Source organism: Cyprinodon variegatus, unplaced genomic scaffold (genome assembly GCF_000732505.1).
Source record: "Cyprinodon variegatus isolate N-32 unplaced genomic scaffold, C_variegatus-1.0 Scaffold363, whole genome shotgun sequence".
In the NCBI taxonomy this organism is placed as follows: Eukaryota; Metazoa; Chordata; class Actinopteri; order Cyprinodontiformes; family Cyprinodontidae; genus Cyprinodon; species Cyprinodon variegatus.
This window is the reverse complement of record NW_015150816.1, coordinates 114,244-126,706: the sequence shown is the minus strand read 5'-3', so window position 1 is coordinate 126,706 and position 12,463 is coordinate 114,244. Positions and strand designations below refer to the sequence as shown.

Here is a 12,463-nt window from a genome sequence, read left to right as displayed (position 1 = left end):
CTTCCTTCCTTCCTTCCTTCCTTCCTTCCCTTTGTATCTTCCTTCGTTCTTTCCTTTGTTCTTTCCTTTGTTCCTTCTACCCTTCGTTCTTCCCTTTGTTTCTTCTTTCCTTCCTTGGTTCCTTCCTTCATTCGTTCGTTCCTTACCTGCTTCATTCCTTCCTTGGTTCTGCGGTTGCTTCCTTCCTTCCTTCCCTTTGTATCTTCCTTCGTTCTTTCCTTCCTTCGTTCTTTCCTTCCTTCTTTATCCTTCATTCTTTCCTTTGTTCCTTTTCTCCTTCTTTATTTCCTTTGTTCCTTCTTTCCTTCCTTGGTTCCTTCCTTCGTTCGTTCGTTCTTTCCCTCCTTCATTCCTTCCTAGGTTCCTTCCTTCCTTCCTTCCTTCCTTCCTTCCTTCCTTCCTTCCTTCCTTCCTTCCTTCGTTCTTTCCTTCCTTTGTTCTAACCTTTGTTCCTTCTATCCTTCATTCTTTCCTTTGTTCCTTCCTTCCTTCCTAGGTTCCTTGGTTCCTTCCTTCCTTCCTTCCTTCCTTATCTCCTCTCAGGAAAGCCAATACATTCATGTTTTATAGCGAATCTTCTCTTTGGTTCCTGCAGGTGTGCAGTCGTGAAGAAGGGACGCTGCTGCGGCGCTGCAGGTCGGTTTCAGGTGAATCAGGGTGGAGGAGAGGCTTACCGTCGTCCCTCAGGGCTCTATCCAGACCCAGCCATGATGGGAAACACTCAGACCACCAGGTAATAAACAGATCCACGAACCGCTGCAGATTCAGCTAAACTGCTGCAGAATGTTGCTCCGTTTTCCTAAAAAGGTCAAAACATCTCTGAAGGACATCTCTCATGTGGAGATCCATGTCTTTGAGTCCACCCCCCCCATCGTCGGCTAAAGCTCCCATCATCCCGGCTCGTCTTGGCCCCCTCCTCATAAACACTTGGTTATTTTTAGGACGGGGAGTCTGGGATTGAGATTCCAGAGAATAAATCTTCTTGCGTTTTTCAGCTCAGGGTTTATTTTGGCTGAGTTTCCAGCTCTGCAGCACATGCTCCATGTTTACTCACTTCATACTGACGTGTTTGAAGAGCAGCTGCTTCTGCAGCGTTCACAGAGCTTCTACTAACAGGTTCTGGTTTGGTTCGTTCGCTTGTTGGGAAAACTTTTCTCATAGCCTGGCAGGGATCCGGCATTCCTGATGGGAATTAAGGCTCCATGTTTAGATCGTCTGACAGGAAATGGACCAATCAGAGCTGAAAGTGAGGAAACTGGAAAATCCTTCTTTTTCCATAGTTTTTTTTTTCCTGCCCATCTGTTCATCAGTTTGTCTGTTTTTGAGAAAAATATGAGTTTGGAACAGAAACAGTTATGATATCCTGATCAATTTAAAAAGCTAAAGAAGGTGTAGGAACCCTGTTTGCTGTTCTGCAGCAACCGATGGAACCTGCAGCCGGGCTTCTGGGTTCCTTTGGTCTGTTCTCCGATCAGGCTAAGTGGCTGATGCTTCCTGATCTCTGCCGACTCTACAGCTGCTCTCATCATCCTTGGTCCTTGTTCACAGCGCCCCCATCAGGCCGCAGCAGGGCAGGAGGTTTTCAACTCCAATGAATTCAATTATCAATTTAATTCAGTTTATTTATATAGCCCTAATTCACATGCAGACACAATACAGACAGACTGGTTGGGTAAACCAGTCATTGACAATCTTCTCCTTTGCTTGTATTTTGTTGTTCTTCAGCAATCCCTCACACTAAGCATGCTTGTAGTGACAGTGGAGAGGAAAAACTCATTTTTACAGGGAGAAACCTCCAGCAGAACCAGGCTCAGTGTGAGCGGCCATCTGCTGAGGCCGACTGGGGTTCAAGGAGACAGAAGCAGAGATAGAAAAAGAAGCATAGATACAAAAAGCAACTGTCAACCAGCTCCATAGGCGGCCCCGTCCAGGAAACACACATCCAGTTAGTTACAGTGAGAGAAACAGGACTACACTGGAAAATAGACCGATCTCGAACATCTATGAACAAAGGTGTTGATGGCAGCAGCACAGCTGATATTTCTCTCCAGGACCAGATGAAGCTACTATGATGAGAAAAAGCAGAGAGAGCATAAGATTATAGATTGAACTAACGTATACTGCAGAATGGAAGAATAGAGATAGAATGGAGCAGAATGAGGAAAAGGGGTCCCTATGTCCTCCAGCAGTCTAAACCTATAGCAGCATAACTGTAGAGATAGCTCTTGATACCCTAACTATTTTGAATGAGGTATAAGAAAGGTAGAGCCACAATAGGGCGAAGGAGAAACGTCTGTCTGGACTAAAATTCTCCCCCACCACCTCTTACTCACCCAGCGTCTAACCAAACATCACTCTGCTTTTAACTATAAGCTTCATCCAAAAGGAAAGTTTTAAGCCTTGCCTTAAAAGTAGACATGGTTAAAGAGTCGTTTTGGTTTCCCTTCTTAACGAACGTTGAATGGATGATTGTGTAACTCAGGTTTAGTTTGTGTCCAGTTTTAATGCCATCCTCACACATAAACTGGAAACCAGTCAGAGTCCAGGAATCTAAACACAATCTGGTGATGATGATGGTAACGATGATGATGGTGTTCTTCAATTCTCAGCCTGATTACGGCTCTCGCTCTTTAAACCTGTAATTTCTCCGTCCTGTTCTTCTCCGTTTCCTCTCGTCTCATTCATCATTCTGCCTTTAATCACTTTAAATCCAAATTAATTAAAGACTAAAGTTTTGCGTTGAGTTTGTGATGAGGTAGTTTTTTTCTCTGTGTGTTTGTGTTCTAGATTCTCCATCATCAAGTCTCTGCTCCGTCCGTTCAGATGCTTCCTGCTGTCTGCTGGTCAGAGGTAAACTTCCTACTGAACCATGAAACCAAAGATCACTTCCTGAAAACGACGAGCTGGAACTAAACCATCACAGCTTGTTTTGTTTTTGTTTTGTTTTTGAAAACCTTGATTGTGTCAAAGCTTTTAGCCATTTAGTATGAATCAAAATAGTCTTTGACATGATGCTGCCACCACCGTGCTTGATAAAGGGATGTTAGCGCTATAAGCCAGACTTGCCTCTTGTCTTTGTGTCCATATAGCTTCATGTTGTCTTAAAATCCTGGTGTTTTCCAGAAGGCATTGGGTTTTTCTGTTTGGACAGCTCCTTGTTTGAGTCCAGTTGGAAGGTACTGATCCTGGTTCTGGTTTTTTGGTTGGTACCGGCTCAGTTAGAGGTGATGTAATGTGCTCAATCTGCCAGTGTCACGGGTGTTTATATAGTTTCTGGCATGTTTAAGCCATCGGTTGTTCTAAGGACCAACTTCCTTTGTACCTTATAGAGTTTCAGTCAGATTGGTTGATCTTTGACATTATTGGGTGTTACAAGATGATAATCTTAATCTGGAATAGACAAAACAGCCTAACATTAGCATTATGAAGAAGAAAAATGTTTGAATTCTTTGAAAAGATATGCTGGTAAAGATTCTCAGTAATCCAGGTCATAGTTATTCAAAAACGTTTAAAAAAACAATCCACTGGACTTTGTTTCCGAGTTTGAAGACGTTTCTCTTCCATCCAGGAAGCTTTTTCAATTCAAAATGTCTGAAATAGCGTTGAGTTCCAGGTTTTATACAGCAGCCCAACAAAGCCTTGTTTTTACTTCAAATTGAAACGGACGAACAGGTCCACCTCTTTGGAATGGGGTCATTTGGTTTCTTTGTTAGCCTGCAATGCCCCATACCTGTCTATGTCTCTGAAAGGGGGGTCTTTAAAGGGAATAGTTAGCCTGGCTGAACAGGCGAGGTCATCAATTGCTGCATTGTAGGTTTTTAAAAGCTGAAATCTGAGTCCACCTCCTCTGTTTAAGGTTGTTTTTTCTTTTTTTGTCTGTCTGGCAAGGTGGCAATAAGAATAATTGTCTTGATGCCAAAAACAGACCAACAGATTTTACTTTCACAAGTGGAGCAGTACGGCTATCGCCATATTGCTCCACTTGTTTCATGCACATAAATTGCTTTATTATAATTATGCAGGGAGTTTTACAGATATATGGACACTGCAATGTAGGTGAAAAGATGAAAGAAAGAGGAGATAAAAGAGAGATCATGATAAAACTTTTTCAGTCAAAGAGATGTAAAAAGAACAGCACAACCAACAGACATGGTGCAAGACATACAATAAAGTAACACCTAGATACTATCGCTGAAGTAGTATTATTTAATCTGTGTTACCTGAAGATAAGAATATGGGCTTTTTCTTTCTTGACCAAGATGGATTCCTTCACGCCCCTCTCAAACCGCCTGTCTTCTTTGTCCAAAATGTGAACATTCTGTCCTCCAAAGAATCTCCTTTGTCCATAAGGTGTAGATGTAGGGCTTAGTCTGGTTACTCTTCTGTGGTGGGCCATGCGTCTGTGGAGAGGTGGTTCGGTTTCTCCAATATAAAGATCATTCCTGCACTGAACTGCAGACACTCCGCTCATATTCAGTCTTGGGGTTTGTCCTTAGGATGCACTAGTCTCTGTTTAAGGGTGGGATTAATATGTCACCACTAAAATGTCATGAAGTTATGGTGGCCTGGAGGTTTTCAGTAACATATCACTGACTGTAGCATTTGGGAAAACTCTTCCTTCTGCTTCTGCTGAAGGTTTCTGAGGAAAACCAGTCCAGCCGTGTAGAATTTCTTCGTGGTTGATGCGGGTTTGGTAAATAAAGATGAACAAAGGGAGGATGGAGATGAGGGTTAGCGTGGAGAGCTGATGTTTGCGGAGCTGGGCAGCTGTTTGAGAGCAGCATGCTGGTCTGTGGACACAGAGGAGATGTTTGAGGATTAAAAGCTTGCCTGGCCTTTTATTTTCCCAGAATTCCTTTGTCTCTTAGTGTTTGTTGCTCCTCAAAGGCAGGATGACTCCACCGCCTCCTCCTGTCACTCCACATGACCTCCACCTTTCTCTCTGTACCCCCCCCATAGAGTCTCCTCCACATCCTGCTGCTGCTTTGTTTCCTTCCTTCCTCATTTCTTTCACTCATTTTATCGCTTTAACCGTCTATTCCTTGTTATTTATTAATATTATCTGCCAAATTATTTTCTTTTAATTTCAGCAAGCAGATAACAATCAGGCTGGTTTAGCAGTGATGTCACATTTTAGCTGCTTTCCTCTTGCAGACTGTGACTTGTGTGTCCAAACAAAGAGGTGTGATGCCCCCTGCAGGACATGTGGCAGAACCGCAGGTGAGTCTCTAGTCTGGTTTTAAAAATTGACATTTTTGTTTATTTACTTTAAATACGTATAAAGAATTTAAAATAAAGAAATAAATCAGTTTTAATATTAACACAATTTAATTAATATTTTATTTTAATATAAACAACTGTTTGAGTTGAAATATTTTTTTTATAATACAGTTAAAATTATGGGGGTGTGGCGGCCTAGCGGTTAGGGCATAAAGCTTTGAATCCTGAGGTCGTGAGTTCAAAACCCACTCCCACATGCTGCCACTCTGGGTCCCTGAGCAAGACCCTTAACCTCATACTTCTCCCAGGATGCCGCACAATGGCAGCCCACTGCTCCCCAAGGGATTTGTTATATGCAGAGGTAAATTTCTCCAATATGAGGTCATTAAAGTCCAATTATTATAAATCATTATTAAGATTATTTTCAAAAAATCAAACATTTTTCTGTGTGGAATAACTTTTTTTTTTTAGGAATTTATCCTCCAGGGTTTGGGATTCATGACAGGAAACTACACAACTTTTACATAGTTTACACTCTAATGCACAAACAAAGACTATTTTAACCATAAAGGGATCTTTATTTACCATAATATAAAGCATTATTATTGATAATGTGTGGCATACGCCTTTAAAGACTTTGTTTGACTCTGATCTAAAACCTGCTGAGATCATTAACTGTCGACTGATCTGAACTTCAGCTGAGTGAGGAGACACATCCTTCTACCGTTGGGATCTTCACCCTGAACGTCTGCCGGTCCAACACAGACCAGGACTTTGGTGAGAAAACACTGCCTAACCCTAACCCTAACGCCTAACCCTAACCCTACACCTAACCCTAACCCTAACGCCTAACATTGAAAACATTGTTTCCTGTTTGTTTTGACTCTTTGAAAGTTTCTGAACCCTCCCCACCACAGCTGGAGAGGCTTCAGTTGTAGGCTGAAAGCTTTTAATCCAGATGTTCTAATTAAAACATTGAAATAAATCATTTGGTTTCTCCTCCTGCAGGTTTTGCAGTGACGGGGCACGTAGACGGAGCGGGAAAAAGCCACGTGTTCGTCAGTGAGGTCGACCCGCTGGGATTATCAGCCAGAGAAGGTAGAACATCTGCAACAACATTCCAGCAGAGTCTCAGCTTCTGGTTTCACAGAAGAAAAAGTTTTATGGTGTGGAGTTTCTCCAGCAGAGGGCGCCCGTTGCTCGGATTTTCTTTTTCATGTTAGAAGTGAAAAAAATTAAGCTTACTGTTCTTTTTGGAAATTTTTGGAATTTGAATTAAAGTATTTTTTTTGGGCGTCATAGCTTAAAATGGAGAAAATAGAAAAATAAATGATTATTTTCAGAATTTATTAGTTTAAACATTCCATCAGTTTAGGTTTTGTGGTGGTTAGTGGTGCAGGGTTTCTCCAGCAGAGGGCGCCCTTTGCTCGGGTTTTCAGCGTTTAACCTGCACGACTTTGTTTTATTTCAGCTTTGTTATTCATCTTAAAAGTGAAAAACTGAAGCTTTTACTAATTAAAAACACTAAAAAACAAAAACAGAGCCAATTTTAAAGTTTTTATACAGTTTTGGAAATGATTGGAATTTGAATTCAAGTGTTTTTTTTAGGTCATAGCTTAAAAGGGAGAAAATAGAAAAATAAATTATTTTTTCAGACTTTATTTGTTTAAACATTCCATCAGTTTAGGTTTTCTGGTTGTTTGTGGTTTGGAGTTTCCCCAGCAGAGGGCGCCATTTATTGGGTTTTTAGCGTTTAACTTGCACGACTTTATTTTTTTAAGCTTTCCTATTAATGTTAAAAGTGAAAAACTGAAGCTTTTACTGTTAAAAAAAAGAAAAGAAAGAAAAAAAGCCAATTATTAATGGAATATTGGAATTTCAATTCAAGTTTTTTTTTCTAATCATAGCTTAAAAAGGATACAATAGAAAAATAAGTGATTTTTTTCAGACTTTATTTGTTTAAACATTCCATCAGTTTATCATTTATTTAACCATCCATCCCAGCATCCATCCATTCATCTACTTTTTAGGAGCTCCTTTATTCAAAGCCAAACTACAATTAATTGTTTTCAACTGATTTCTTTTGTTGTTCTTTATTTATGATTTATAAATTAGCTTAAACCAACAAAGGGCTCTTAATTCTGAACCCTGTAAGTCATTGAAATATTCAAAAAAAGAGCTGCGTCCAATAATATAAATAAAATCATAAAATTTTTTAATTAAAAAAAGTTTTTCCAGGTCATTTTAATATTTTTTCTTTATTTGAAAATGAGAAAAGTCTGTTCCTACGTCCCATTAGGCCTCCAGGCCGGAGACGAGGTCCTGGCAGTGAACGGGTCGGTGGTCTCTGGACTGGACCTGGACCTCCTCCAAACCCTCTTCAAACACCAGAACCTCCAGCTGGTGCTGAGCAGAGACGAGCCACCAGACCTCGAGGAGCCCACCGTCGTTTGGCCTGACCCCAATGACCCCACAGACCTCTGGGTCAAACAGTCGGTTCCCACCGAACCGCACAACTGGACCGCAGGTACCACAGCAGCTGGATCAGAACCTTGAATTCAAGGCAGAGTCTCATACTGGCACCTAGAGGACGCAGAGAGAATACGCTTAAACAGAACAGAAACCCTTCAATCCAAGAGCTACTAATAAGATTATTATTACAGTGAGGTTAAAATCTGTTAGATGAGCCACATTAGAGATTAAAACTTCAAAATAAACTTTTATTTAGATAACCCGACCTCAGAACCACACTGCAAAAATGGAACTTTAAATAAATATATATTTTTTTCTTAAAATAAGTGCATTTTTTTCTTGAAATGAGGTTAGTGAGACACTTTGCCAATGGAACAAGACAATTTACATTTAAAATAAGAAAGAAAAAATTGCTTTGTCTTATTTCATGTTCATATTATGTAATTATTTTTATTTTAGTTGTAAAAATACTCATTCCATTTGCAAATCCTCTTATTTACCTGCTAAAATTAAGGCTAAATACAATTAATTTAAGAAATGTTTTACCTATTTCTAGAGGTTTGCAGTGCAAATGAAGAATCAGCAGTAAAGTCAAACAGGAGAAATCAGAAATAAATCAAATAACCTAAATGCTGATGATGTTTAATCTTTCTTAGCTGCTCATATTTGCGAGAAAGTGTCATTTCAAGCATGAATGCTCATTTTATTTGCATGAATTTATGGATAAAATGTAATCGTTTTTGTTACCTGTGTGATGTCATCATTTAGAGCTCTTTTGATTTCTTTTTTTTATTTTATTTTTTAGAATAACAAAATGCAGAACCTTTTTTTTTTCTTTCACAATCATTGAGATTTAATTTTAAAAAATCGTATCCGTAATCCTCCTAATTGTGTCACAGATGCCCCGCCCCCTGCTGGTGCTGAAACTTCGCAGACGCAGGAATCACCTGAGCAGGTGAGCTTCAGTTTGACTCTGAGACATGAACAGTTTAGCTCCTGGGCTGCAGACGACTCTAACAGGACAGTTGGACGTGGTTTTAATGTTTTAACCTTTTAAAGCCAAGCGTATTGTATTTGATACATGAGTTTTATTAGACCTCTGCACTGCAAAGAATTAAAATCTAGATAAATCATCTTTTCTTAAAATAAGGAACAAAACAATTTACATTTGAAATAAGAAAAAGGATAGCATTGTCTTATTGCAAGCGCATCTAAGTATCTTATTTTAAGAGTAAAATACTAATTTGATTTGTCAATCAACTTATTTAACTACTCAAATTAAGGGTAAATACACTTGATTGAAGAACTTTTTACTTTTTCTAGATCGTGAAAAGAAAGAGAAAACACAGGTTTGCCTCCATCAGAATCAGAAGGAAAACTTTCCTGTGTTTCATTAGCAGAACTAGAATGTGACTGTGTTCATTTTTCAGTACTTTGTTTCTTCAAAAAAGTTTCCAAAAAAAAAACTTTTTTCTGATCCATCCGTCAGTCTCCCGCTCCATTCTGGATACTTGAACTCCTGCCTTTGAGGCTTAAGGGGTAAAAACACCTATTTCCTGGTCCAGAACCAGAACCATGTCCTCAGACCAGCAGAACCATCTCATTTGCAGAAAGCAGGGATGAAATCCTCTGGTCTCCAAACCAGAACCAGGAATCCTGAACAGGACGGCTGATAGAAGGCAGCCTAAATAAATCCTATTAATTCCCATAGTTAAAATCAAGACGCTAATAGATTACAGGTAAAAATAACCGGTTGGTCATTCAGAGTGTTAACGTCTCACAGACATCAAAATATTCAAAGCATCTAGTCTAAAATGAAGCAGATCTCTGAGAATAAACCGCCTCCTTCCTCTCTTGCTCTTTAAACTTACCTGATTCATCCCCCCCCACTCCAACACACACCAGTATGTGTCACATGACCAGCGGCCAGCCTGGTAATCTGGGTTTACGCCATCAGGAGTGTTTGTGGAGTTGGAGCAGACTAATCCCCCTTTAGAAGGCGGTGGATGTATGGAGCAGCTCCTCCTCTTCCTCAGCTACCAGCAGCAGTAACAGACCCCGGAGGCGACCCCTGACCCTCACCATGGGCGCCCTGTGCTGGGTGCTGCCGCTGGAGGAGGACGCAGACATCCTGGAGGAGGGCGAAGGAGGCAGACTGGTGGAGCTGCTGGAAGAGGTAGCCTGCTGTCTGGGCTGCCAACGACCTGCAGACGGCTTCGCTCTGCTGGTAAAACATGATGGATCCTCTTTGATTGGTTGATCTCTTTAGATCGGACTGATTGCCCCCTTAAAGCGGGGAGAGACGCCGCCCCCCTTTGTGTCAAAGGGTTTCTGCTGTTGATCCTCTAGCAGATCTAACTGGTGACCTTCCATCAACATTAACTCCTAGTTAGGTGGGAAAAGTAAACATTCTCTGGCAATTTTGTTAATATCTGATATCATTTGGTTCAGAACAAGGAGACGGATATGTCACCTTTAAAATAGAAAGGTACGAGGCATTGCAGGCTAACAAAAGAAGCTTTAAACCACCCCCATTCCAAAGGGGGTGGACCCGTTCATCCGTTTCAATTTGCATGTTTTCTAAATAAAAACAAGGCTTTGTTTGGCTACTGTATAAAACCTCGAACTCAACGTTATTTGTGATATTTGAAGTGAAAATCCTTCTCAGATGGGAAACATCTTCTAACTCAGAAACAAAGTCCAGTTTCCTCTTTACAATATGGTCTTAAATGAAGTCCACTGACACAGTTTACCTTCAGTATACAACCTGCTGATAGTCCTACACTGGAAAAAAGTCAGTTTTTCTTAAAATAAGTGCATTTGTTCTTAAATTGAGGAGATTAGAGAGACATTTTGCCAATGGAACAAGACAATTTAGATTTAAAAATAAGAAAACACAATTGCGTTGTCTTATTTCAAGTGCATATTATCTAATTATCTTATTTTAAGGGTAGAAATATTCATTCCATTGGCAAATTATCAAAGTTACCTATTCAAATCAAGGGTAAATACACTTAATTTAAGACATTTTTACTTATTTTTAGATCATTTTTGCAGTGTAACTTCATGCATCTAGCCTTGATGAAAGAAAGGAGAGAAAAAAGCTGCAGCAAAACTGTGGGAGAAAATTCTCTGCCCAGATGATACCAAAACAGGGCAATTAGGATTTGTTCAGTGCAGAAATCCAGTCATAAAGAACTTTATTATTTGATTTAATGTCTTTTCTTTATTTACTGTAAATCATCTGTGGGTAAAATCAAACTCTCTGAGCACATTTGGCTTCCCTGACAGCGTGAGATGAGCGACCTCCTGTTTTTGTTCCAGACAGATCTACATTGTTCTGAGCATCTGTGTTGTTTGTTCAGGAGATTTTCCTTCAGCCTTTAATGATCGTTTATGTTTAAAGTTTAGTTTGATTTTGTTTCTGTGTGACGGAGACCTTCCTCTGACTTTTCCTGTCTGAGCTGCGGGTCTTAGACACCAGATTAAGGAATATTTCTTAGTTAAAACCCAGAATCATAATTTCTCCAAAAGTCACGGGTGATCTGAGGAAGGCTCCTTTCCTGGAAGTTAGTCTGTCCTTGGTTATTAAAATAAATCTCTGGCTGCAGGGTGAATGCACTCAAAAAAAAATGAAATAGATAAGTTATTTTTTCTCAAAATAATTGCATTTGCTCTTGGATTGAGGAAGTAAAACATACATTTTGCCAAAGGAAAAAGGCAATTTACATCTAAAATAAGAAAAACCAATTACATTGTCTTATTTTAAGAGCATATTATCTAATTATCTTATGTTAAGAGTGAAAATACTCATTCTATTGCCAAACTCATTTACCTACTCAAATTAAGGGTAAATACACTGAATTTAAGAAATTTTTACTTATTTCTAGATCATTTTTCCAGTGTGGGGGGTCGACTGACAGTCCGTTACATTGCAAAAACGATCCAGAAACGAGTAAAAATGTCTTAGAATTTGTGTATTTAGCATAATTCAAGCAAGTAAATAATAAGATTTGCCAATGGAATGAGTATTTTTACTCTTAAAATGAGATAATTAGATAATATCCACTTGGAATAAGACAACGCAATTGTTTTTTCTTCTTTTAGATGTAAATTTCCTTATTCCATTGGCAAAGTGTATCACTTAACTGCTTAATTCAAGAAAGAAATGCTCTTTTTTAAGGAAAAATAAACTTACTTAGATTTCATTTTTTTGCAGTGTATGCACTGCAAGTAATTTTTTTTTTAAATAGGTGCATTTTCTTTAATTGAGGAGGTAAGTGGAAACTCTACCAATGGAACAAGATAATATATATTTAAAATAAGAAAAAATAGTTGCATGGTCTTATTTCAAGTGCATATTATCTAATTAACCTTTTTGAAGAATAGAAATACTCATTCCATTGGCAAACTATCTCAATTACCTACTCTTATTAAAGGTTAATACACATAATTTAACTTAACCTATTTCTAGATTGTTTCTGCAGTTAGCTGCTCACAGACCAGCTACACTGAAAAAAATCTAAATCTAGATAAGTCATTATTTCTTAAAATAAGTGCAATTTTTCTTGGATTGAGGAGGTAGAAGATCCACTTTGCCAATGGAACAAGACAAATTACATTTAAAATAAGAAAACATAATCGCATTGTCTTATTTCAAGTGCATTTTATCTAAAAATCTTATTTTAAGAGTAAAAGCATTCATTCAATTGGCAAACTACCTCTCTTACCTACTCAAATTAAGGGTAAATGCATGTAATTTCAAAAATTT

General features: G+C 38.9%; 1 protein-coding gene across 1 annotated transcript in view; it reads left to right on the top strand.

Annotated features, from left to right (window-relative positions):
• The window catches only part of LOC107092032 (T-lymphoma invasion and metastasis-inducing protein 2-like), a 79,443-nt gene that overhangs the window by 57,548 nt on the left and 9,432 nt on the right, over positions 1 to 12,463 (top strand). Inside the window, exons 8-14 of the mRNA XM_015386306.1 lie at positions 596 to 733; positions 2,788 to 2,850; positions 5,155 to 5,220; positions 5,919 to 5,997; positions 6,229 to 6,318; positions 7,520 to 7,747; positions 8,592 to 8,647. Of these exons, the coding sequence (XP_015241792.1) occupies positions 596 to 733; positions 2,788 to 2,850; positions 5,155 to 5,220; positions 5,919 to 5,997; positions 6,229 to 6,318; positions 7,520 to 7,747; positions 8,592 to 8,647 (720 nt within the window). The remainder of the gene's footprint in view (positions 1 to 595; positions 734 to 2,787; positions 2,851 to 5,154; positions 5,221 to 5,918; positions 5,998 to 6,228; positions 6,319 to 7,519; positions 7,748 to 8,591; positions 8,648 to 12,463) is intronic.